At 45.5% G+C, this 26,543-nt stretch overlaps 2 protein-coding genes across 2 annotated transcripts; both read left to right on the top strand.

Moving 5' to 3' along the window:
• The first annotated feature begins 14,798 nt into the window (after positions 1 to 14,798).
• Positions 14,799 to 18,589, top strand: LOC124655428. The gene is made up of 10 exons (XM_047194323.1): positions 14,799 to 15,106; positions 15,196 to 15,283; positions 15,929 to 16,339; positions 16,627 to 16,771; positions 16,860 to 16,898; positions 16,987 to 17,061; positions 17,404 to 17,463; positions 17,580 to 17,644; positions 17,816 to 17,906; positions 17,976 to 18,589. The coding sequence occupies exons 3-10, from the start codon at positions 16,176 to 16,178 to the stop codon at positions 18,018 to 18,020; spliced, it is 684 nt and encodes a 227-aa protein (XP_047050279.1). The 5' UTR covers positions 14,799 to 15,106; positions 15,196 to 15,283; positions 15,929 to 16,175; the 3' UTR covers positions 18,021 to 18,589.
• A 495-nt stretch (positions 18,590 to 19,084) lies between these two features.
• Positions 19,085 to 21,324, top strand: LOC124651915 (PHD finger protein PERSISTENT TAPETAL CELL 1-like). The gene is made up of 3 exons (XM_047190928.1): positions 19,085 to 19,388; positions 19,483 to 19,774; positions 19,899 to 21,324. Exons 1-3 carry the CDS (start codon positions 19,085 to 19,087, stop codon positions 21,322 to 21,324), a joined length of 2,022 nt encoding a protein of 673 aa, XP_047046884.1.
• Positions 21,325 to 26,543: the final 5,219 nt, after the last annotated feature.

Consider the following 26,543-nt stretch of genomic DNA (forward strand, 5'->3'; position numbering starts at 1 on the left):
TTGACGGGATTCTCCAGATCATAATCCTGGTCTGTTTGGGCTGCCACGTGAGACAAAACGTTAGTCGAGAATCAAGATACAGGAAATGCAACAAAATAAAAGACATTGAGGATATTACTCAGCGTACGTCGACTTTGCGACTTCAAACGCTTGATGATCCCTTGCTCACGTGCAGCTTCGTGCAGATTTTTGCTCGTGTAAGGCAGATTCGAGCATCTTTGAGCCTTTGCCGCAATTCTTCGACACTAGCGGCCTTTGCTTTGGCATCATCGACTTCAGCTCTAGCTTCGCTAGCGGCAAGTTCAGACTTTCTTGCGAGCCGTCTCACTTTGCTCGAGTTTTCGAGCAAGTGTCTCGGCACGTTTGTTAGCCTCTGCAAGTTTTTCTGTTGAGATGTGGAAAAGAGAGAGAAGAAAGATCAAAAATAGCGACAAGCAGCAGGAGCAAAAAAACCAAGGAAAAACAGCAAGTATAAAAGTTGTTACCTTCGGCTTTGCTGGCATACTCGCGGTACCCAATAAATTGGGACCCGATGCGGATAAGATCCTTGATCATAGGCTGTCAAAGAAGAAGAAAAGAAGGGGAAAAACTTCGGCATTACAAAAAGCAAGAGTCCACAAGCAAAATAGAAGAAATATAGATCTCGATAAACTTACATCATCCAAGAGCTGCGACGAAGAGCTGCTCAATTGAGGAGGAGGCTCAACGATCATTTCAACCCTTGCCCTTTTTGGCGAAGGGACAAGGGGGCTTGAAGGAAGAGTAGATGTATCAACATCCTGTTGAGGAGGCGACGATTCTTCTCCTTCAACATGCTTCTCTGAAATAACTAAAGTGTGCGACGTGCTCGTCCGAGGAGCTACGTCACGAGTTGGTACTTCTTCCTCGTCATCACTGCGAGTAAGGAGCAATAGCATAAAAAGCAAGACAAGGAAAAACTTCGATTACAGAAATAAAGAGGAAGCTGAGGAACTTACGAGCTGACGAGGGATGCAACATAAGGATCATAAGTTGCCTTCGATGGAGAAGGAACAACTTCTTCGGCTTTGGAAGTGCCGGAATCTTCGACATCGTTCCTCTTCCTTTTCCTTTGTGGGGAAACAGCGGGAGGAGGAGATTGGACTGACGTGGTATCCTCGGAAGATCCCGCAGACTTTCGAGAATCCACGGGATCATTCACAAAGGACGGAGCTTCTTGATTCTCAACAATGCCCATTTCTTCGACTTCTCCATCCTCAGGAAGAGGAGGAAGGGAAGCCATAGCAGGGTGATTCTACAAGAAAATAGCGACAAAGGGAAAAATAGAGAGATATCAATGTAATGAGATGCGAGGAAAATTCACAACAAGATAAAATTCGAGAAGACAAAATACCTCGGGAGAGGATTGCCGGAGTTGTAGGGTGCCACGCGACAGGAGGAAGGAATAGGATCCTTCTTACTCGGCCGAGGTAATTCTTCGAATAAGCTTCTCCAAGTCCTTCACGGAAAGATCATTGGAGAGCCTATTGGCGTCATTGGCACCGGAGTACGTCCAAAGGGGATTTTTGCGAGCCTGAAGAGGCTGCACTCTAATCCTAAGAAAATAGGCAGTGATTTGGACACCAGATAATTCTTTGCCTCGAGTATTTTGAAGTTGATGAATACGAGACATAAGAGCTTCTGTCGCCTTTTTCTCTTCCTCAGAAGCTTCGGCATCCCAAGAACGGCGACGTTGAATTTTGGCATTTCCGTCGAAAGGAACTATGTTGTGCTCAACGGAGTTGGCGCTTTCTTCGTGAATGTAGAGCCACTTTTGCGCCATCCTTGGACAGAATCAGGAAACTTGACATCGAAATAGTCGACATCGGTGCGAACACAGATAACAACGCCACCGATGTTATAAGTGACGTTGTGGGAGCCATTGCGGCGAAGGCAGAAAATGCGCTTCCAAAGAGCCCAATTGGGAGTGACTCCAAGGAAGCATTCGCAAAGGGTGATAAAAATAGAAATATGAAGGATGGAATTGGGGGTCAGCCGGTGCAACTGAATCCCATAAACGAAAAGAAGGCCGCGGAGGAAATCATGGATTGGAGGCGAAAGGCCGCGGATTAGATGGTCAACAAAACTAACCCGGTACTCCATTGGAGGATTGGGGTAGCTTTCTTCGCTAGGAAAGCGGATGGCATCCTCCTTCTTCATAAGGCCGAGCCTCTTCAGCATGTTGGTATCTTGGTTGGAGATTTTCGATCTCTCCCACTCAAGATCCTCGGCGGCCATCTTGGATTCCGGAGTGCTGTGGCGAGTCAGGCGCGCGCGCGGTGGCATCAACGGCAATGGGAAGAGCAATGTATGTGAGTGCGGAAAAATCAGAGAGAGTTGGGCGCAGGGAAAGATTTGCGAAGAGGAACAGGTGAGCGGCGCAAGCAAGGAGATGAACGGAGGTTGAAGACAGGTTTATATAAGAATTGGGTGAAGCGGTGTGCCGTTGGATGAGGAAATCGTGTGGTGAGAATAGATCTTCTAGATACAAGGGCAAAAAAGTATTTTTATCGGGATAGGCGTTCCCGTACGTGCGCCGGAAAAGCGGAGGACGTGTGTCCCCCACTTACACGACGTGTCAACGTGGTGCAAACAATGGACCCACAAGGCAGGAAAAAACTCGGCCATTAATAGAGTTGAAGAAAATTTGCCAAGGGAAAATATGTCGACAAGAAAAATAAAAGGAAAATGGCGACAGGATGAGTTATTTGCATACTTCGGGAGCCTTTGGTCAAGAACAAGTTTTTGCCCAAATGCTCGGGGCTACTTCGAAAAAAGTAAAGTTTCGACTATGGCAAATATAGAAATTGTGGGAGCCTACAACCAAGCACAAGTTCTTGGCCGTAGCCTCGGGGCTACTCCCATCGGGAGCGCTCGTTCGCGCACCCGATATATAAAAAAAAAAAGAAGAAGGGAAAGAATATCGGGAGATAATGGCAATATAGCGACAAGGTGGACTAAAATGTTGAGCCTACAACCAAGCACAAGTTCTTGGCTGTAGCCTCGGGGGCTACTCCCATCGGGAACGCTGTTCGCGTGCCCGATGAAATATAAAAGGGAAAAAAGAAAAAGAAAAATAGAACAGCAAGAGAGTATATTTCGAGTTATAATTAACTCTACATATACTCCCATCGGGAGATTAATATAAGTCATATTTGACTCGAAAAAATGTGCCATTCCAACAGCCGGAAAAGCACTCGACAAAATATTCTCAGAACGCCAAAGTTGCGATCAATTTCTGAATGCCGCAAATTTGCGAAGGTAAGACCCCGGATCTATTCTCGCCGGGCGTGGCATCGCCGAAGACTGCGCTCTCGCTACTTTTATCCGTATCAACGAATACGAAGAAAAATCCTAACGGACGCGTTAGGTATTCGATAAATTTGACTCGGGACTCGACGGAATGGTAAGACCTTAAGCGGCACTCGTCGAAGTTTACACCAGTATCCCGAGATCATGTCCGAGGACGTGATTTTGAAGTAGGTTTTTGCGGATTGCCACTAGAGCAGCTTAACTAGTACCTGATCCGTCAGATGAACTAGCCCCAACTACCAATATCCCTGTACAATATAGAATTTTATGAGAAAAAGTATAAAAGTTAGAGCTTTCGAGTAAAAATAAACAGTGGAGATTTTCCCTGACTCTATGATTCAAGCAAAATCTCGGGGGCTACTGACATAGGCATCCCAAATGGGCCTGCCGAATATAGTACCCGGGGTTTATTGAAGGCCCACTACCCGAAGAATAAGAAGATTCGGAAGCCCAAGATGTGTTAAAGGAAAAGATAGAGTTGTAATAGGAAGTGTTATTTGTAATCTGGCGGGATGAGTTAGAAACCGTCCCGGACTCTGTAACTTGTACAAAACGAAGCCCTCGGCTCCGCCTCTTATATAAAGGGGGAGTCGAGGGACGAGGAGATCATCGAATCATTGTCTGCAAACCCTAGTTTTCATATTCGTCGAGTGCTTTTCGGCTGAAACCTTCGAGATCTACTTGCCCTCTACTTCTAACTAAACCCTAGCCTACAATCCATAGGCATTGATAAGTTAATCCCTTGTCAGCTATTGTAAGTCATTTCAAATGCTCGTCACGTACTTCTGCCTTAAAGATTGTTGGCAATGCTCAGGGATACTTGCTGTTTGTGTCAGCTTCTTGAATATACTGTTTTTGTAAACACTTGATTGAAACATGTGCCTTTCTAGTTTAACTTGGGCGCTTGGTTTGGTTTTCTTAATTACCGATGGTCATGTAATTGTGGCTTGTTTGATTCATACTATTGCATCTAATATCCGTTCATGAAGGCTGAGATGGAGAGGAGGATGAATCAGCCAAGTACTGAAGGTCAACATCCCATGTCGGATGTCCAAGTTGTTGGCCAAGTGCTTGAAGGAGAAATGCCCCGCAAGCACATTCTTGGTGAATGTCGGGCTGGAGTCAAGGTCATCCGCCACCAAGTCTACTGCCATGTCTGCCCATGTTCGTGACCTCAAGGACAAGTTGGCAAGGTCTGAAATGCAAGGTGAAGCTATGCGAGAAGAGGTTGCTGCTTTGAAGAAGAAATCGGAAGAATCTGATGCTGCACAAGCTGCCCGCGACGCGCAGTATGAGCTGCTGTCGAAGAAGACACGAGGAGCAGGAAGAGAAATTTAATCACTTCATAGCTCTTTTTGGAGCTAGGGCTATTGGTAACTAGGCTTGAGCTGCCATATGTGATCAGTAGTTCTGTGAACAAGTTTGCCATGTGTTGGACTAGTTCACAGAACTATTTGTTCAACTTCTGTGTTGGCTCTCTTTTTTGGCTGGAGACTTTTGAATATGTGATGATGTGAACCTGTGAGAATTTTGAATCTGTGATGAATGTGATGATGTGAACTTGTGAGATGAAAGCGATAATGTGAACCTGTGAGAATTTTGAACCTGTGATATGAAAGTAAGATGGAAGTGATAATGTGAATGTGTGAGAAGCTGAAGTATGTCTTATGTTATTGTTGAGTTTATTGTGGTATTTGATAAAATTCTAAATTCTGAGTTCAAATCTTTATGTGAATCTTGGCCATGGCCCAAATGCTTGGAAGTGGTTAAATAGGCCTCGGCCCAAATACTCGGTCAAGTAAATGGGCTTTGAAAGTTGTAATGGATAAATTCTTAAAAACATTTTATATAAATCTAAAAAACAAAACTGGTTGTAAAAAAGGCCAAGATCTGAAAAAACAGTTGGACTGTAAAAAGGCCAAGGCCCAAAGGGAAAAAGGCTGCAGCCCAGGAAAAATTGAAAAAAAACTAGCTCATATGGACCTGGAAAACACAACTCACTAGGCTGAGTAATTGGGCTCGGCCCATTTAGAATGCTGAATTGGACCGGGCTGAATCTGCTGCCACGTAGGATTGGCTGACGTGGACAGGGCAGATAGATTTTGACCAAAATAATTGGTCATAGGCCCATGACCTTCTGTTTTGGTCGTAGAAGTCCATGACCAATTAGAAAAAAAGGTCGTGACTTGCAATTACTGACCCTCGGTATGTGACCTACTGTTTTTGGTCAAGAAAAGGTCATGAAAGGACTACTAAGACCTTTTCTACGACCAATAGGGTGGGTCACCAGTGAGCATATTTCTTGTAGTGTGAACGAAGTGACCAAATTAACAAGTGTCATCTAACCTAAATATCCATTTTAAGAGAATGCATGTCTCATGAGAGAATAAGATCTACCCTAATAATTTCAAATAAAATCTTAAGAAAACAACATTAATAACTTTAGAATATCCCTAAATAATTTTCCAAGTCTTTTAAAAATATTGGCACATGAAATAATTTGTATGAGATCATATTCTCAAATAAAAAACCAAGCAATAAAATTAACCTTAATAATTATTTAGTTACAAGAACACAAAATAAATCATTATCCATCACGAGGTAATGGTGGAAGAATATTCTGAATCCCAAAAGAAAAACAATGAAGATGATCCCTAAGTACATATCAATTTGAAATGTTGAATAATGACCAAAACAACCACAATATAAATGCACCTAAAATATTTTAAAACAAGGAAATAACTTAGATATCATCTTAATTTGCTAAATTTTAGGAGAAGCTACACATTTAGAATTCTGCAAAAAAACTAGGGAAATTCAAATTGGAATTCAAATAAGAAATTCAAAACAGAAAAAATATAAATAGAAAATAAAAGAGAGAGAGAGGAACCAGACCATGCCAGCCAGTGACCGAAGCACGACACAATAGCCCAGGAGCAACCGACGCACCGACGCACCGACCTGGCCAAAGATACCCCTTTGCTTAGGAATCATGTGAGGAGGAGGGCTTTGTCTTCATATTCTCCATCCTGCGAGCGCCAACACCTCGACGCCATGCTCCATGTCGCCTTCCGCTGTTTTAGATCGCGTAGGACTAACACAATGCTCTCTGAAATGGATTTGGCCACTGGATGTGCCCTTAGAGAGACCCTTATTTAAGTTATAACTAGAATGAGAAAAAAATACACAAATAATCCAGCAACTCTAGGTTTCGCTGTATATTCCAATGTTCCTTAATAGCACTTTTAATAATAGGTGTGCCTATGTCTAAGTTGACTGATATTTTCTTAAGTCTCAGTCAACTCAGAAAAATGCAACTACAGTTTAAAGAAAAGTGCAACTCGGTTCAGTTGCACATTTCTGTCAGAAAAGTGCAATTGCACTTTTTTAACAGAAATGTGCAACTCAAAGCACATTTTTGTAAGTGACTTAGACTTAAGAAAATCTCAGTTGACTGAGACATAGCAAAACCGTTTAATAATTGATAATTGAGAGATTAAATAAATTCAACGGCAAGTGTCACCGAGAGATGGCATGAAATCTACGGCCCATCATGCATCGATACCATTTATAATCTATAATTATCAATTTAGTCAGTTGATAGAACTTACTCTAGAAACTTATTTCAAAGATATTTGATAGGCTTATAAACTTTGGTTCCCTCTAAAAAGAAATATAGTTATATATTTGAATGATTGCATTCTTATATAAGCACAAGATCATGAACCATATGTTTTATTTATTTATTTTACTTTCTTACATTAAAAGGAAAAGCGATTTATATATGTATACAAGCAAATTAAAAATATAATATAATACAACACAAAATATTTGCAACTGAGAACAAATACTTACAAGAACTTTTTTGTAATATAATATTATCAACATAATTACATGCTTGATTTTCCTAGAATAAAAATAGCACAATATAGTTTTAAACCTTGTAATATAATTTTGTGTCCACAAAAAGAATTTATATTTAGTGATAGTTTGATTTTTGTAGAAGTAAAAATGTTTTGTATAAACAGAAAAAATTGATAATATGCTAGTGATAGTGTGGATTTTGTACACCCAAGCATGGGTGTGGGTGTACTTTTTACCGTTGATTTGGACATGGAGATTCGTGCAAAATCTGGTCGGGTGAAACATTTTTCTCCACTTCTCTCGTTTTGCTGTCACCTCGGTAGCTCCATTTTTCCCGGCTTTTGGCCGCGCGACACGGTACACTGTTCCTGTCGAGGACATGATACATCGTGACTACCAGAGAAAGTACTAGGCCTGTCCTCCATCCCCAACCTCTCCCCCTGCGTTTCCTCACGCTGTAGCCACCGGCGTCGCGCCGCCCACGCGCAGATAGCTCACACCTTCGCCGGAGCCGTGCGCCGTCGCCAGGGAGCCGTCCACGCCGCCGACGCGACGTGCGCCGTGCGCTGCCGACGCGCAGATAGAGCCTTTGCCATGCGCCGTCCCCGTGCGCCGTCGCCGCTGTTGCCAGCGAGTCGTCCGCGCCGCCGAATCGCAGGTACAGATCGCCGTCGACGTGCACCGTGCGCCGTTGCCGTCTCCCGGCGCTTCGCAAGGTGTTGACTCCGGCGACCCCGACGATGAAGGCACCACCGACGTCGAGGAGGGAGGTGCTCAAGGCTTTCACGTCGATGACCGGGGCAGGGGAGAAGGGTGGAGCTACGAAGACAGCGGCGGCTCGGAACTGGGCTGTGGCATCGACGAGCGCCTGGCCCGAGATCTGGGTCCTGGCATCGACGGCGCCGCCGCCCAAGGTGCTACAAGTGTCGACGCCCAAGAGGGGACCACCGGCATCGAGGACGCCGGGATCGGGACTTCGAGTGCAAAACAGAAAAGGTAAGAGCAAGCATCTCTTATGTCAATTCCAATTCATTGTAAAAGATTCACTGAGCTCAGCAAAAATCTGGAGGAAAACAATGCTTAGTGCAAGGTCTCTAACTAGAGTTTAAGCTGTACCTATTTGATTTGCTATTGTAAATTTCTTGAAATTCCTGTTGCATATTGTATACAAATGCTGTGAAGACATGCTTCGATTTCCTGCCCAGTTTTCTGCGAGTTTTGTGCGAAGACAGGCTTTTTTTTTGCTTAGTAGGTGATGTTGCGTCGATGCATACACTCGTTAAGCTTTTGCGACCGTAATCTAAGTTGTCTGAGATGTGTGACAGTGGAGTCAGGGAAACTCATATTGAAGCAGATCGGCTGTGGGAAAAACTCAAGAGATGATCAGTCAAACATAGTTTGGAAAAATGGTATATGTTCTGTTCCATTCTGTCTATTAACTTGGGTTCCTATTGTGTTGCAGCCTACCTTGGTTTCATTGAAGTTGGGCAACCTTGTGGTCTGTTCCATTCTGTCTACTAACTTGGGCTTCTATTGCGGTGCAGCCATTTTGGGGTTTTGGGAACGTTTGGGTGAACAAGCTGAGAGTGGTCATTCCCCGTTCTCTGGGCTGTACCATGCCAGAGCCAGTCCTTCGCTTTGCCGACATCTTATGAAAATGCTAGATCAGACAGATACGGTGGGGGGTTTAAGGTGCGAAAAAGTGCCCCATGCAGCAAATTTGTTTTGCTCCTCACATTCTGGTAGTTTGTGACTGTTAACTGTTCTTCCCTCTACAACATTTTCCAGGATATGGTTTCGGAGTAATGTGCCCACGGTGCTCGCGCTCTCATGTTCAGATATCCGTAGTGTGTTTTCCAGGGAGGGCAGGTACTCGGTTCCTGCGGTTGATGGGTTGACAAGGTGCTACACTACTCTTGTCAAGCATATGTACATTTCAAATGGTGTACTCTAGGTCAAAAAATGGTGTACTGGAGAACATGTGGCGACATTGGATGCCGGCATCTTTTGCTCTAAGAATCCTTTTCCGTGTTCTGTTTTACAACTTACTCTGTTTCACCTAGGCTACAATGTAGCAAACTGCAGGATGGTAAGAAGAAATGCAATGACTTGTATGAGAGTCTGCGGAAAAATAGTTTTGATCTAACCCCATCTTTCCATCTTGTTCGGCCTTTTGCAGTTAATCATGTCTCTACCGAGAAATGGCCGCTGGTGCTTGTATGTGTGATTGCAAGGTTTTTACCGTTTCTTGACCCTTACCTCCAGCAGACCGAAGTAGGAAGACTTCAGTGGGAACATGAAGACACCATGGACTGCCTCCATGAAGCTCTCTTTGATTGCAAAGATGAATGGATACAGGGCTGGAAGTGGATCGTCACAACTGGCGCTACAACCATCCAATTGCGTTAGGCCGCCGCTGCTGTGATTAAGTATTTTGCATCCCAAGTTGTTCGGTTGTGAAATCAAAAACATTCCTAGAGCTGATAATTTATGTGATGCCCTTTCCCTCTCATTTTAGCTATAATTCTGGAGTGTACGCAATGCATTATGCTCTTCACTTCAATGGAGATGATGTGACCGACTTGTCGGTTGAGGTGAGAGCGTCCGTTTTACTAGTTGTTGAGAATTTTGTTCAGGCTACATGATCTGCAAGGTTTAACCGTATGCAATATTTTTATGGCTTAGGACGACCATGTGCTTGTGCGAACGGACCAGTTTTACAAGCTGATGAGGATGCGAGGGAACACTGGTGATCTCCCTGCTTTCATTCAATAGGCTGCAGCATGAGTTAGAGACTACCTGGTGTGCTTGTTATTTTTCAGCCCCAGAAGCTGATTTGCTCCAAATTTGGCTTGTAATTGAACTGTTAGATTCCTAAGATTAGAGCTGGACCATCCTCAGTATGGCTCTTTTGAATGTATTACGAGACTGGTGGTGTATCTAAGAAGACTATCATTAGTTTGTTATGTATTTGCTTGCGAAAAAAACGTTGTGAGATGGAAGGTTTTCTCTTGGTTTGAAACATGGGAAGAAAATCTCTGCCGCTCTCCTTCTTCACCTAGAGTATTGTCTACAAGATGCAACAAGATGAAAATAACAAGTGGCCAGCGAAACTGCGAGAGAATGGTAATGTTCATCTCCGTAGCGAGGATTGAACTAATCATGCCCTGTGAAAAATGCTCCATACGAGACCGAACTCATATTTGGTGTACTTGTGATCTGTATGTTTAGGAGTCATCCCATATTGTACTCACCTGGCAAAAACTCTCTGAGGCACAGTGAACATCTATGGTACAATGTGGCTGTGGTCTAGACAAGAGTCTACATAAAATTCTAAACCAAAACCTGAGTATTCAGCCCATTCTTGTAACAGAAAGGTGATTCCCCTTGAGCCCTAACTCTGTCTCCCTTCTGCTGAGAGCCTGGGCCTTCTGGTGAAGCTCTTCCTGTACGTGTTTTGTCTGAAGAAATCTTGTACGGCCGCCAGCTCCCGTGCGTGTTTCGCCTGAAGAAATCTTGTTCTGAACTTGACCATCTTCTCGACGTAATCGGCCACGAGATCAACCCATAACCATGTCTTGCAAGAGTATAGTTCCTATGGCAATGCCGGAAGTAAATGGACAGGGAAATTGCAACAACAGAAAGCAAGCACATAGAACAAAGATCGAAGAAACATGACAGAAAAAATAGGGGAAATTGCTTACATTTGTTTCTATTTCCCGGTAGATTTAGTAGTCTCGATGTGGATTCCTGGCGCTAAGTGAAGTTTTCTGGCTAAGCGAAATTTTGCAAGCGCATACCATGGTCGGCCTGCGCCGGCGCCGCCGCAACCACCACGGGTGCTGCATCGGATGGGCTGATGCGTCGTCGCTGCCGCCGCCGCATCCTCCACCGCTGCCGCTGCCGGCGCCGGACCGCATCCTCCACCGCCGCCGCATCCTCCAGCACTACCGCAACCGCTGCTGCCGCATTCTTCACCGCTGCTGCAGGCCGCCGCCACCGCCGATCCGCCGGTGGTGCTGCTGCGCATGGTAGAGTGCGACATCTCCCTACTCCGGTTGACAGTTGAGAGCCGTTGGTGGAGGAGAGTGGGGAATCAGGAGGAGAGGCTACTGCCGGCCGTGTCGGGTGAGAAGGGAGAAGCAGGTCCAGATCGTGGAGTCAAAAAGCCGTGTCTGGTGGCTTTCGGCGTCTGTTCATGGGACCCCCTAATTTTAGAGAAAAGAGTGAAAAAGAGCAAGGCAATTTCTCCACCTAACAACTTGTCCGAATCTCAAAGCATCCAACGGCTCTCGTAACACCCATGGGTGTACAAATGTATTTCCGGATTCATATATAAGCATGCCTTTGGATGTGAGGCTTAGCTCCTTAGCTTGAAATATCTTGGCATTCCTATTTATTACTGGATAATTTTTAATAAAGAATAGAGGAGCGCACTACCTGGCGGCGCCGCACAGAACCCGACCCGTGCGACGGTTTGCATTATCCTAAAATACTATTTCCTGCCTATTGAAGCGCTGCCGTGACGTGCCCCGCTAGATCATCTGACCATGGTCACTAGTTTATTTTGCAAAACCGTACAGTGACTACCGGACAAAAAATAGTGGCAACATGGGTTCGATAAAAAATTACACTGGCGGCAACAAATATTGCTATGCTCACAGTGCATGCATCTTTCATGCTTGACTTTTGAGTGCGACAGAATAAAATCATGACCTATTCAAAATACTCGGTAGTACATGGTGATCATTTGGAAGCTATAAAATCATTTCAAACACTTACAACAATACTCAGCACAGAAACCAAAATAGAGCAAAGCGGATAGCACAGTGCTCAATCAAGCATGTTATATGTTTGGTCCTGCCTTCATTTTAGGACACCATCAGCAAAAGTTTTGTTCTTTGATTTTGCTCGCTCACCAAATATCATTCCCTGCACAGAAAACGATTAATTAGTCCTTATCACTACTCGTCACCATGCTATGGGCAGTAGCATTACATGCACTTACTAGGTTATTGTAATAAGAGCTACCGGATTAAGTTACAATACTATTATAACAAATAATTAACAGAATATTTTAGTAGAAATTACCAGATTAAATTAACTATAATTATTGAGTAATCTCGAAACAACTACGATGTTGTTTATAAAATCACTCAAAAGTTCATCGCTATAGCAACTACCAGAATAACTAGTCACAACTATCAGATTAATCAGCCACGATTACCAATTTATTAAGAACAATTACCATATTGTTTTGACAAAACCAATTACAACATTAATTAGTCAAGACTGCCAGATTAATTATCTACTTAAACAATGGCCATATTACTTTGACGAAGCAACAACCAGATTAATATGTTATGATTGCCAGGTCAGTTAGCCATGATCACCTTTCACTGGCTATGTAACAACTGACATGTTCTTTCACAAAGCAATAATCAGGTTAAGTAGACACAATTATTAGGTTAATTAGCCACAATTGCCAAATTAATTGGCCGTAATTATGAAATTATCAGCTATCAACAAAAATGGACCACCATAGGAGACTCACCTCTGTAGCACGATAGCTTGGCACGACAGTATTTTCTTCTACCGCCATGTGCATATGAGCTTGTCGCCGTCCCCAACGGAGGCAACGACTAGCAGGTGCGGGAGTCATCTGCCCCAGCAAGGTATCTTGCTGCTGCACGGCGGCCCTCTCCTGCTACTCCATGCTCGCATGGAGGCGGCCTCCCCTGTTGCATCCCGCTCGCACGGCAAGGCCCTCCCCTGCAGCTCCGTTCTCACTGGTGCCGGCGGCCTCCCCCGTCACGGAATGCTCGGAGGCGGCCTAACCCGTCACGTCTTGCTCGGTGGTGGCGGCATCCACTGCTGCAGTGTGCTCGCACGCAGACACTCTCCCCTGCATCTCCGTGCTCGGTGGCGCGCGACAGCCTCCCCTGTCGTGGCCTGCGCAGTGGCGGCGGCCTCCCATGCTGCGGCGGGCTCGCGAGGCGACTCCCGACCTCCTCCTCACTTCCCGATATGGCGCAACGCCACCCCGATGCGAGCTCAGCGGCGGCGTTTCTCCACCTCCGTGGCGCCTCGCCTCCCAGTCCCCGATACAAGCCGGGCGGCTGCGGTCTCCTCCTCTTGCGTATCTCCGCCGCGGCGCAACGCCTGCCGGTGATAGCTCCGCGGTGGCGGCGCTCCTCCACATCCGCGGCGCGGCTCCTCCACGATGTGACCTCCTCCTCTCGTGCCTTGCCGCCACGACGCTTCTCCATGGTTTTCTCTGTTCTGTGACCGAGCTAGAGGGAATATTGTGTGGTGGAGCACAGCTCGCGAGCGGATAAGACCGACGGGAGCAAGCGCGTGATGTGTTTCACGAATCTTAGAGCGCCGCCGCACGGAAGAGAGACGCGTGCGGCGCCTCTTGATAGATTTTCCCAAGAATAGAAGCATGTTGAAGACCACTTGACCGAAAGCTTGCATGTTAAATAGGCAAGATGCTCTCATATGGGGAGCACCTTGCTCTTATCAAATTCTTTTTTTAAGTAGTTTGCCAATTTTTCTTATGTTTCTTCTTTGAAATACCCAAAGGAATAAGGAAAAAATTCCAAATTTTATAAATCACGTCTTTGGCAAAGGGACCACCACAAAAAGAAATATTGCCTAACTTGATGGAATATCATTTGACGTCCCAAAAAGCGGGGTAGTTTAGGCATTGAAGACTTGACAAATGACTATTTAAGATTCTCAATGAAAAGAGATGTGTGGCATGAGCTACTATATAGTCCCTCTGTTCTGAAATAGTCTACATTCTAGTCTTAAAATTTGTTATGAAATAATCTACATTCTAACTTTTAGTGAACAACAACACTGAAAACGAAATGATTTTGCTCTTTTTATTGGACATTGTTATTTTCAGTGTAGCGTGAATTGGTAAGTAGTACTAATAAACGTAACACTAATTTATCTCATTTTTCTAGAATGTAGAGCAAATTAGAATGAGAGAGTATAATAAATAAAGCCCACAAGGTTTAACACGAAAACATTCAACCATACTCTAGGGATACCGACGATTTTTTCTTTCTTTCTATGAAACAAGGTACATAAGCTCACGAATACATACATATACTCACCTTATAAAGGCAGGTAGACCCTCATATGAGCACCTTCGAGATGGTGAATCTAACAAATTAATCCGATAGGTGTTAAGATCGACGAAATCAGTCGTCCCGTTATTGCAGAAACTTAGCTAAGAAGTTTTAAACGCGACGCTTGCGAGAACAGGTTCCTGTCAAAGGACAAATACTACTCCATAAATAGATGCCTTTAGTTTGTTAAATTTTGATGTATCTAGACACTATTTAGTTACTAGATACATCTAGTATTTAATAAATCTAAGACATCTATTTATAGACAGAGGTAGTACTAAAATGATGCGATTCAGAACAAAGTAAACAAACCCTAAAAAAATTTTTATGGTAGACAACAAAACTAGCAGAAACAAAGCGGGGAAAGAAGCAAACTGGGAAAAATCCACACAAAATTTTCCCGTATGACCGCAATTTATTGCCCGTGTTCTGCTTCTGCTCCACAAAACCTCGTTGCGGCTCTGGACTCTGGAGTTTGGACCATCCACCGGCCACCGCGCCGTCCGCCCGCCGGCGATAGCATCTGCCGACAATGGCCACCGCCGCAACCGCCAAAATCCTTCCGTTCCTCACCACCACCACTCTCCAATCCTCGCTTCGCTGCCGACACGCAGCACGGCGGGTCCCAACCTCGCCGCTCCACGCCGAACACCGCGCTCCCGCGGTCGCGTCCTCTGCTCGCCTCGGCGGAACCCGCAGGACTCAGGCTGCCCAGCCCGTCCTTCCACCCCGCGTGGCCGCTTCGTACTCCACGGCGACCGCGGCGGAAGGTACTATGCGCGCGTAATCAAATTGGGGTCTGTGGTGTGAACTTGATTTGTACTCTCGTAATTGTTGGTTCACTGGTATGCTTTTGAAGATATGTCTGACCCGGAGCTGAGGCTGGTGCTCGAGCTCGCCACCGACGAGGAGCTGCTGGAATTTGAGGAGATACTCTACGGCACCAGGTCTAGTCCATTGCTGTTTGTTTCGATGCTGTTTACCACTGACTCACTGAGACAACTGGATTGGGTGGTTTGGATAATAGCGATGGGTTTCATGAGACGGGGTTTAATTTGTTAGGTGGAGTTTGGATAAGAAGCGTTCATATGTGATCTGTTGAAATTGATACTAGTTGTTTACTTGTGTTGGACTTTTTGGTTCTTACCGATGGTTACTCCTACCCCATTGGGACAGTACGCTCGATGTCACAATTAGCAAATATATCTAGTTGCTTGTAGATTTTGTGCAGGATTACAAAAATAGTAGTACCACTAAGCAATTCATGCATTTAACCTATGAGCCAGAGAGGATAAGAACTGTGAATTTATGCAGGACAGAGGTTCAACTAGATCACAATATTTATTTGGAAATAAGTAATACTACTTTCCTTTTCGTTTCTCCTTCCATATATTGAGTTTTGAAACCATCGGTTTGTTTTCTTGAGTTCTATTTATTTTGATCACGGATTCAATTAGACCTAATCACCTTCATGAGTTTCCACCATAGGACTGCCATGAAAAGTTGTGGAACAATATCTACTTCTCATACTGTTCCAATGTTTCACAATGTTAGCACAATAAACTTTGACTTTATGCTTCCTTATTTTATAGTTATCTCAGCCCAGTGATAAAATCAATCGCAAAAAGGCCGAACTCTGTTTCTGTTGTTGCTCTGGATGATATCGAGGAGAGAGATGTTTTCATCTCAAAATTAGAGTCCAGGTTCTTGTATCTTGCTGCAGATGCCCGCTCAATTATAAGGTCAGTGCAGTATTTTTTCCTCTCTCGAATAGAAATGTTGTCCTGATAGATTCGTTACCATGTGTACTCAATCTGACATAGTTCTCCACCTCTTTTCATGTTCTGCACCTGTACTATCGTTCTTCATAGGGGCCGGAGACCATCATACAGGAATGTCTTACTTCAAGTAAGAAAAGAACTTGGTGTCCAATGCTCCAGTAAATTATGTACTGCGGACCTGGAGGCAGAAATATTTCTACATCTCCTGGATGAATATTCAAGGTATTTACATTTATGGGAAAGTATAAGGATGCCCATACAAAATTTGCATGGGATGTATGCAAATGGCCTTAAGTTATATAACCGGACATATATATTCTGCCATATATTATTACCATATATACTGTTAGTCAACATAGGGTCATCATGTACTAATGGCATTCCTTACTTGCCAATTTCCCCTGTGTATGAAAACTTCTAAGACCTATTCTCTCATACAAGTCTGATATTCTACTCTCTTTGCTACACTACTGGTCTTAAATGTAACCTTTTTAGATCTCTCCATTTAGCCGCCAGAAGGGATCACTCTCATTTCCATGGGATAAACAGAGATCTCCGAATGAAAAACCCAGATGTGAAGTAAATAACTGGAAGGTGCTTACTGACGCTGCTTGGAGGATTGGGTCAAAGGGACTAGAAAGTACATTCTTGAAGGTATTTGCAACAATTGTTTATTTTTTTCTTCTCTCCTTGTGATCCTTCAGTTGTTTGGCTAATTTCAATTATTTCTTTCTTATGGAAGGGTGGGAGTGCATTGACAGTGAAAACAATCTATGAATCGGTACGACATATAGTCTATTGTTAACAGATCTAATTCAATTACTTCTCACAGCATCGTTGTTTATTGATGTTACTTACCATTATGGTAGTTAGCCAAGAGACTGTCTGGAAAGCTGCTGATGGAGACAGCTAATTATGAGATAAAGAAAGAACTTGTTAAGCAGGTATACCTATTTTAATTGATTCTGTTTGATTCGGTGCTCCTGAATTTTATGTGTTCATCAACAGAGCAATAGAAATAAACTCATATCTGTGTTTCCCCTAGTATAAGCTCTTTTTTTTCTTTAGCCATCTGCAAAATGTATTGGAAAATTAAGCTTGACATTTTAGACTAATCGTATTTTTTTAGACTAATCGTATTTTTTTAGACTAATCGTATTTGCATGTTGCCAGCAATATTCATAACTGTCGTGTATTCTCGAAATATTCACAACTCAGCTCAAAAAAAAATTCACAACTGTGGTAATTGAATATTCTCCAGAAGTAATGAAAACTGCAATTCCCAGGGTGGCCGATTAGCTGCTGTTAACCTTGAATCTAGAGTTGGCTTGCTTGCAGCTGAACAGGTAATACTGTATTTTCCTAGCATCTACTTCCACACATTACTGCTATTGTACCCATGTTTTTGTTAAAGATAGGACATTTATATGTCAAGATTGAATAATCCTCTTACTGTATGCAGGGTTTGGCTCGTGCAGCTTCTAGATATGTTGGTCTTAGGAGTTTCATGACTTTACTTGGACCAATGTATGTTTATCCTAATACTTCAATAGTATATTTTCATGAATCTTTCCTGGCTTTCAATATCTATCTTACACCATGATTTAATCAAATTTAGATTGCCCTCTGCGCATGGAATATTTGTGTTGTTCTGTGGAATTTAGAGTCTAACTCTTTATGCACTTAACTTTTACACAGAATGTGGGGCACACTCTTGGCTGATATTGTGATTCAGATGCTCGGGACCGATTATGCTAGGATCGTGCAGGCAATCTATGCGTTTGCTCAGGTGAGCTTCATTTTATCTCATTATTTGGTCTCAGTAGCTGCATTACTTTATATGTCGCCTTCCCTGCAGATTCGGCTCACTCGGTCGTGTTACATGGAGTCTCGTGAAGAATGACAAGAGAACATCATTGGACAAGCCCAAGTGAGCTTCTGACATTGTGCATCATTACTGCTCCATAGTGTACATTATTGATCATGCAGATCAAAATCTGGTGCAGTAGTTCACGTTAACCCCTGCAGCTCTTGGTAGTGCATAGATAACAGAGCAATTGGTAGATATCAAGGACAGAGAAGAATAACAGCTATGGGTTCATGCCTTTGAGTTTCAGAAGGCACATAGCTGCTTTATGTGTGAGAACACGGTGTAAATCTTAGGAAAAAAATAACAGTTTCAGGATTAAAATGGTATGATGGTACTTAACAAATAGCTCACGGTGGCCATTTGGGCCACCTACTCTGTGAAGGCGGTAGTTGTGGATGAATATACATCCGCTTCACACTTCCACGGGGTGCCGAAGTTATAGACCATGCGTTCCATTCTGTGCTAGCTAAACAATTGTGAAAAAGCGGTTCCCTGATCTTAAACTACTGCACCCTACCATTCAGTTAGGCAAGGCATACTTCGTTGAGCTTACTTCATGCTTATACCATTCATCTGTATCTTATAGATATCCTCGCACCGCATTTGCATATGACACCCTGCTTGTTTCCTATATCAAAGTAGTGTGTTCATGAATCAATTATTTTGTGCTTGTGACATTCATCAGTGTATGTATCTGATAACACTGGTTTAAGTCCTGGGTTTTTAAGGGCAGAAGTTCTGCAATATTTGCATTCACATCATGCCATCATCAATTGCAGTGATGATTTTGACGACTGTAGTATGTGTGTGCATGTTCATCGCTGGTAGTAAACGAGAGAAGAAAACGCGAGGTGTTGTGTGTAAAGTTTGAGTAGAATGTTTGTGAAGGAGCAGCATGTCTAGTCTAGAAGGATGCATGGTCCATTTGTTTATGGAGCTCATCTCCCACCAGACCGCCGAAGCTTTCTAAATCCCGGGCACTTACCGCGTGAGATGAAGCCGAAGGAACCGCTGCCGCTACTAGATGATCTCGATCCGCACCATAAAGTGCGGCGAGGTCCAGTCCATGCCACCGTCCGTCCTCTAGGCACACTGACATGGCGAAGACGATGGTGATCAGCCTGGGGAGCTCGCGGCGGAGGAAGCGCGGCGAGGTGCTGTTCCGGTTCGACTCCTTCTGCCAGCCCGGCTACCCGGCGCAGCTCGCCGGCGCGTTCCGTGACAACGTCAGGACGCTGCTCGGGCTGGCGCACCTGGAGGCCGGCGCCCCTGGGGAGACCAGGTGCTGGTCGTTCCAGCTCGAGCTGCACCGCCACCCGCCCACCGTCGTCAGGCTCTTCGTCGTCGAGGAGGAGGTCGCCGCCTCGCCGCACCGCCAGTGCCACCTCTGCCGTGTCGTCGGTACACGCTTCGCATAACCATACCGCTCGCACGAACGCGATCAAAGTATGATCGACGTTGACGTAATCACGGGAGGTCATCGGTCGTGTCGCAGGTTGGGGCCGGCACCTGATATGCAGCAAGAGGTTCCACTTCGTGCTGCCCAAGAGGGAGTCCTCGGTGGAAACCGATGGCCTGTGCTACGGGGTCAGCGGCCACGGCGGCGGCACCGAGAAGGCGTCGAAGGGGACGGCGACCTCCAGGGGCCACTTGCTGCACGGCATCGTGCACCTCAACGGCTACGGCCACCTCGTCGGCATCCATGGCTTCGAGGGCGGCTCCGACTTCGTCTCCGGCCACCAGATCATGGACCTCTGGGACCGCATATGCTCAGCCTTACACGTAAGGTACATATGTATGCATATGTGACGTTGCAATCACAAACTTAAACTTGCCACGGCGTATATATATGCTGCATGAGCGGCAGAGCGATGACTTCTCACGTGTGTACTCACCGTTCTGTGTTGCAAGGAAGGTGAGCCTTGTGGACACGGCGAGGAAAGGGCACATGGTGCTGAGGCTTCTCCACGGCGTGGCATACGGCGACACATGGTTCGGGCGGTGGGGCTACCGGTACGGCCGGCCGAGCTACGGCGTGGCGCTGCAGGCGTACCAGCAGTCCCTCCACGCGCTCCAGTCCGTGCCGCTCTGCGTGCTCCTGCCGCACCTCAGCTGCTTCACCCAGGACCTCCCCATGCTGGTCACCAAGTACCAGGCCATCAGCGGCCACAAGCTGCTCAACCTCGGCGACCTCCTCCGCTTCATGCTCGACCTGCGCACGCGCCTCCCCGCCACCTCCGTCACCGCCATGGACTACCGCGGCATCATGTCCGACGCCTCCTGCCGCTGGTCGGCCAAGCGCGTCGACATGGCGGCCCGCGCCGTCGTCGACGCGCTCCGCCGCTCCTCCTCCGACGCGCGCTGGGTCACGCGGCAGGAGGTGCGCGACGCCGCGCGCGCCTACATCGGCGACACGGGCCTCCTCGACTTCGTGCTCAAGTCCCTCGGCAACCACATCGTCGGCAACTACGTCGTGCGCCGCGCCATGAACCCCGTCACCAAGGTCCTCGAGTACTGCCTCGAGGACGTGTCCAGCGTGCTGCCGGCTGCCGCGCCGGGCGCCGGCGTGGCTACTCCGGGCCAGGGCAAGATGAGGGTGCGGTTCCACCTCACCAGGGCGCAGCTCATGAGGGACCTCGTGCACCTGTACAGGCACGTGCTCAAGGAGCCCAGCCAGGCGCTCACCACCGGCGCCTTCGGCGCCATCCCCGTGGCGGTGAGGATGGTCCTGGACATCAAGCACTTCGTCAAGGACTACCACGAAGGGATCATGGCCGCGACCAGCAACGGCGGAATCGGACATGTCTACGTCAGCCTGTGCTGCACCTTGGTCGTCAGGAACGGGGGCCCGGAGCTGGTTCCTCCGTACGAGACGGTCACCGTGCCGGCACATGCCACCGTCGGGGAGCTCAAGTGGGAGGTGCAGAGGCTGTTCAGGGACATGTACCTCGCTCTCAGGACCTTCACGGCAGAGTCCGTCCTGGGGATCGGCGCCGGCCAGGATGCCAGCGCCGTGCTCGGCCTGATCGGCGTCGGGAGCACCGTCGTGGTTGAAGGGGTGGTCGACGAGGAGCAGCAGCACCAGGCCGAGGACGGTGACCTGAAAAAGGAAGCGCCGGCCATCTGCGAGGGGAGCGGCGACGTCGGAGAGAGGGTCGTCGACTGCGTGTGTGGCGCGGACGACGACGACGGCGAGCGCATGGCCTGCTGCGACATCTGCGAGGCGTGGCAGCACACGCGCTGCGCCGGGGTCGCGGACGCAGAGGACGTCCCGCACGTCTTCCTCTGCAGCCGGTGCGACAACGACGTGGTCTCCTTCCCGGCCTTGAGCTGCTAGAAACGGCTCCATCCAAGCATGTCCAGAACACCACAATTGTTGCTAGTACCACCTCATCAATGATGTTGCTGCTAATCTGCATGTATTCCTATTAACTGTTCATATTGCTTTTTTTTGCGAATACATTTTTTTTCCTAGCGTTGCGAAATTGTAACGAGTTTTATCGCACTAACTCATCAATCGTAATAACGGTGAATGCGACGTCTATGCTCGAGATGAACACCACGCTATGTTTGATAAAGATTTTCCTAATTCTCGCTCGGTCAACTGGAAATTAACTTAATTCTCAATTCCTGGACCATGGCATTGGATCGTGATTTATAGTAGCACGAGTTGCAAACATGGAGGCCCTGATTGTTTCGTGATTCGTGGTTGAAACTCAGTAAAATGCCCTAAAATGTTAGATTGCTTCGCTATTTATTTTATTGTAGATTGCAACTTAGGTTCGATGACACCACCTATTACCTTAATTCTCATCAAGTGATATGATTCCATCCCACTGATATATAATTAATAGAATTGCTAATTTCCAACTAGCAGAAAATTAACATAGTTATCAATTTATTTTGTACCCTCTCCGGTCGGATTTAATTGACGCGGAGGGAGGCACGCCCGTGCATGTAATTAGCACATGGATACGTCAATTAATTAGGTTCGGAGATAGTAACTATTAGATGTGTTTCTGTTGTTCCTTCGGGCAATGGGTGGTTTGCAAGGAACAGACCTGCATCTATTTGCTCTTCTTTTTCTTCGTGAAGCTGGTGTTGCCCACGAGGAGTTGGGCATTTTCACATTGTTTTTTCTTTCCAGGGTTGTTGGCTTTTGTGTGTAGGGTTTATTTAATGTTTTTTAAACGTGTATCCCTCTTGGGCTAGTTTCCTTTTTAGTTTGTGTGAACCTTAAGTAGGTATGCATTTACATAGGTAGTTTTTATGTATTGTTTCTTCATAGAAATTGTATACCTCAATTCTTTTGATAGTTTTATTTCATAACTGAAACTATAAAAAATATAGTTGCAACCTTGCTTACAACCGAAAATATCTTTGTTGCAACCTCAATTGCAGCTGAAAAAATCAGTTGCAACAACACCTACAACTAAAAATAACTTATTTGCAAAGGCAGTTGCAATTGAAAAATCTCAGTTACAACCCTAGTTGCATATAGAAAAAAAATCTCTATTACAACCAGGCTTAAACATGAAAAAATCAGTTATCCACAAACTACTAGAAAATTTCTGTTCCAACCCTATTTGCAACTAGAATAAAACTCAGTTATAGTACAGTTAAACTGGAAGTAATCTCGCTTACAATTGGAAACTCTCTAGTTTTTTTAGAAGGGTCTTTCATGTCCTTTGTTGGCCGTGTCAAGACCAAAAATGAAGTTACACCATGTCAAGCATTAAGAGGCCATGAACTGAAATGGTCCAGTAACCAAAGTAGAAAAGAAGCTGAGGTGAGATAGCTCGACCCAATACATTTTTGAATGTCAATGGGCAGGACACTTTCCTTGGATTTTTCTTAAAAACTGTTATTATTTTCTTTAATTTCAGAAATATTACGTGTTTTATATTGTAGCATCGAGTTAGCTGATCCCGACTAGGACCTTTCTGGCTAGGCTAATATTTTTTAATTCTTTAGAATATATAAACATTTTTGAAAAAACAAAAAAAAATCTAGACATTTTAAAAAATTGAACATTTTGTAAGATAGAAATTTTCCGAAAATTGAACATTTCAAAGATTGAGAAATTTTAAAAAATTTATAAATTTAAATATTTTTTGAGATTGAAGATTTTTAGATAATGAAATTTAAACGATTTTTTTTTAAATCTAAACATTATTGCGAACATTAATATTTATCGAATCTTAAAATAAAGAGAAACATAAAATAAAAAATAAAAATAATAATTGAAAGAATAAAAAAATAAACAGGGATAAAAACACACACAGAAAACTCAGAAAAAAACCTGCAGCGCCTAAATGGGCCGGCCCACCCCACGGGCGTGGTATGCGCCAACTTAGTCGGCTTATAGGTTCCACGGGCGGGACGTGCTGTATACCGACCTGGTCGGTCGGTGCAACGCACCGCACACCCCCGCAACTCGGGGCGGTTCAGTGGGCCGCGGCCCATCCCAACAGGTAAGCTTTTTTCCTTTTTCTTTCCTTTTTGCTGTTTTATCTTTTCTGTTTATATTTCCGTTTTTAAAATCTAACAACTTTTTTGGGAACATAAAAATATTTTTTGAGATAGAATATTCCGTAAAATTTGAACATTTTCAAAACTGAACAAATTTTAGAATCTAAACAGTTTTAAATTTGAACATTTTTTTAAGTTGAACATTTTTTAAAATTGAACATTTTTAACTGAACAATTTTAAAATTTGAACAGTTTCAAAGTTTGAACATTTTTCAAAAATTTAAATTTGAACGGTTTTCAAATTTGAACATTTTTGAATTTAAACATTTTCTCAATTTGAACAATTTTTAAAAATTAAAAGTTTTCGAACTGAAAAATATAACAAAAACAGAAAACAGAAAAAAGAAAAGAAAACAGAAAAAAAAACCAGAAAAGAAAAAAAGCAAAAAACAAAAACGAACTGCACAGGTTAAACAGACCCAAATGGGCCCGGCCCATACCCGACCAGGGGGTGTGCGGTGGCCGGTAGCCACCGACCTGGTCGGTGTATAGGTTTTACCTCCACGGGCAACCAGTGTGAGAGAGATGCAGCACGCTCGCCTCACTGAGTGTAAGAGCATCTCCAGTCGCGTCCCCCAAACCGTCCCCCAAAGCGATTTGGGGCGCGCCGGACAAAAAAAGCGTTCCAGCCGCGTCCCCCAAAGCCCTTTTTTGTCCGGCGCGCCCCCATTCGGTGTCCGGCGTCCCGAGCCCGTCCCCGTCCCACGGGGGACGCACTCGGGCACGCCGGACACAACGAAATGAGAGGCGAGGAGGCGCGGGGCCGACCCGTCGGCGGCTCGGACGCTCAACCGCCACATACGTAGCGACGGTGCGGTTGACGAGAAGCGGAACCGTCGCATTGGCAAGCGCGTCGACGACGCGCCAACCCCGCCGGAATGGAGCGCCGACTCCTCGGAAGAGCAACCGCTGCTCTCTTCGACTTCGCGCCGCCGTTCATCCGCGCTCAATAAGACCCGTACGTACGCCGTACGCACGCCACCATTCATCCAAGCCTTCATCCGAGCACCTCCGGCGACGATGAGCTACATCTCCCGGCTCCCGTCCGACACCTCCCGGCGAGGGAAAGCCCGCCGGGCCGGCGCCATTGGTGGGAGAGAGCCGGGGACGCCGAGCGGCCGGCGACGATTCCCCGCCGCCGGTTGACGGCGAGGAGGAATGGGCCGGGCCGGGAGGAGGAGGAAGAAGAGAGCGAGGCCGCGGCGGCGGCGGTGGCCCGTGCGAAGGCGAAGGCGGCCAAGGCGAAGGCAGCCAAGGCGAAGGCTTCCAAGGCGAAGGCCGCCAAGGCCAAGGCCAAGGCCAAGGCGAAGGCCAAGGCGCAGCCGACGAGCACCGGCGACGACGACGCGTCGAGCGCCGACACCGCCTCTTCGGAAGAGGTGACGAGCAGGAAGCGCCACCGCGATGACGACGACGAGGCGGGGCCATCGGCGAAGAAGAAGAAGTAGATAGTTTATATGTATTTAATTATATTTTTTCGAAGTTTTATATATAATTTGTTTATGTTCAACCGATTTGAATATTATTAAATAGTTTCTTTCTAGCCAAAAAAATACTTTAAATGTTTGGGGGCGGCGTTTGGGGGACGCGGCTGGGGAGCGACGTCCCCCAAACGCGGCACGAACGAAACACGTCCCCCAAACGCTCGATCCGGCGCGGTTTGGGGGACGGTTTGGGGGACGCGGCTGGAGATGCTCTAAGCTCTTTCACTTTGCATTCAAAATGGTAGTTTGGGCTAGTAGTGATCTTTACAAAATAAGGATGTGACATCGTCACGCCTTTCGACTAATGGGCTGATGATGGGCTGGGCTGCATGTACATCCACTGGCTATGGTTAATCAGTTCAGAATTGATGGCAGGTGGATATTACATTGCTGTTCACGAGAATTGATTCAGTTTGTGCATATTGGTACTAGGATGGCACGAAGGATTTTTTTTTTCAGCAGCTTCATTTGTGAGAGCAGCTCAATATCCCCCTAATGATAAGTTTAGTAGCCACCGAGTAATGACTCTTAACTAAACTGGCATGTAACCACTAGAAGATGGGGCTCGTTTTTATCAAGCTAGCTAAACCAACAACCAACCTACAGATTCCATATAGTTTGACCTTACGTTGAGCAACTCACATGGCTAGTTTTTGTATTGGGGCCACCTGATGGTCTCATGAGAAGGCCTTTCAGGAAAGGCCTTTTTGCTGCACACTGTTCCTACCCTACTCTCATCTTGCACGATCCAGAGGGCCGGGGCAGGGAGTAGCTAGCCAACCCGGTTGGAAGGATCCAACAAACGACTTGAATGATTATGCATGGTCTAACTTTCATGGGAAGAAACATGCATTAGCCCACCATCAGAAAAGCTGACTGAACAACTGTGGAATGTCATGCATGCATGTATACATCTGGATGTTTGAAATCCTTCCTTTTCTTCCTTTTCCATGTTCAATCCTAATCTTGTTCTTCAAGCGCATTCAGAGAGCTGAATGTATATATTAGGGTTCCCATGTTTTCTTGTAAAATTTCTTATATTTTCGAACGGTTGCTGGAGGGAGGGGTGGTGAAATTCCTACCTGTTTTTTCACACGAAAATAAGGACAAGGCCAAACGAAGCAAAATTACTAGGAGAAAACATAGATGGGGTTGGGGTGGGGTTACACACAGCACCGACCACGGCAACAATAAATAAAAAGGCCTTATCATTGGTTCATGAGTTCATCATTTCTCCACAGGTAAAAATAATTCAGTGAATAATAATCACACTCTTGTTCGTAAACACAAGTGACAAATATATAGCACTCGCATGCATGATAGCCTGAAACTTGCAGTTCAAAGTTAACCATTGCCATAAGTAGTCCTAAAAGAAAAAACAAGTACTGAAGAAAAAATGGCAACAAACAGATGACTTATCATTGAAGCAAACAAAAAGATGAAAAAGTTATCTTGCTTTTCCCCACTGCTAGTAGAGGGGCTCCATTTGTCTCGTGTCCCTAGTGAGACAACCTAGCTAGCCTTTCTTTTCCCGCTTTCT

The sequence above is a fragment of the Lolium rigidum genome, chromosome 5 (assembly GCF_022539505.1).
Source record: "Lolium rigidum isolate FL_2022 chromosome 5, APGP_CSIRO_Lrig_0.1, whole genome shotgun sequence".
Classification (NCBI taxonomy): domain Eukaryota; kingdom Viridiplantae; phylum Streptophyta; class Magnoliopsida; order Poales; family Poaceae; genus Lolium; species Lolium rigidum.

What these genes read in the sequence shown, in the direction of transcription:
- LOC124655428 (XM_047194323.1), top strand. Translation starts at nt 16,176, where the DNA reads ATGTTCTGCACCTGTACTATCGTTCTTCATAGGGGCCGGAGACCATCA. An exon ending in TAGAAAGTACATTCTTGAAG is followed by an intron (nt 16,772 to 16,859) that starts GTATTTGCAACA and finishes TTCTTATGGAAG; the next exon opens with GGTGGGAGTGCATTGACAGT. An exon ending in ATGACTTTACTTGGACCAAT is followed by an intron (nt 17,645 to 17,815) that starts GTATGTTTATCC and finishes ACTTTTACACAG; the next exon opens with AATGTGGGGCACACTCTTGG.
- LOC124651915 (XM_047190928.1), top strand. Translation starts at nt 19,085, where the DNA reads ATGGCGAAGACGATGGTGATCAGCCTGGGGAGCTCGCGGCGGAGGAAG. An exon ending in CCACCTCTGCCGTGTCGTCG is followed by an intron (nt 19,389 to 19,482) that starts GTACACGCTTCG and finishes GTCGTGTCGCAG; the next exon opens with GTTGGGGCCGGCACCTGATA. An exon ending in TGCTCAGCCTTACACGTAAG is followed by an intron (nt 19,775 to 19,898) that starts GTACATATGTAT and finishes CTGTGTTGCAAG; the next exon opens with GAAGGTGAGCCTTGTGGACA.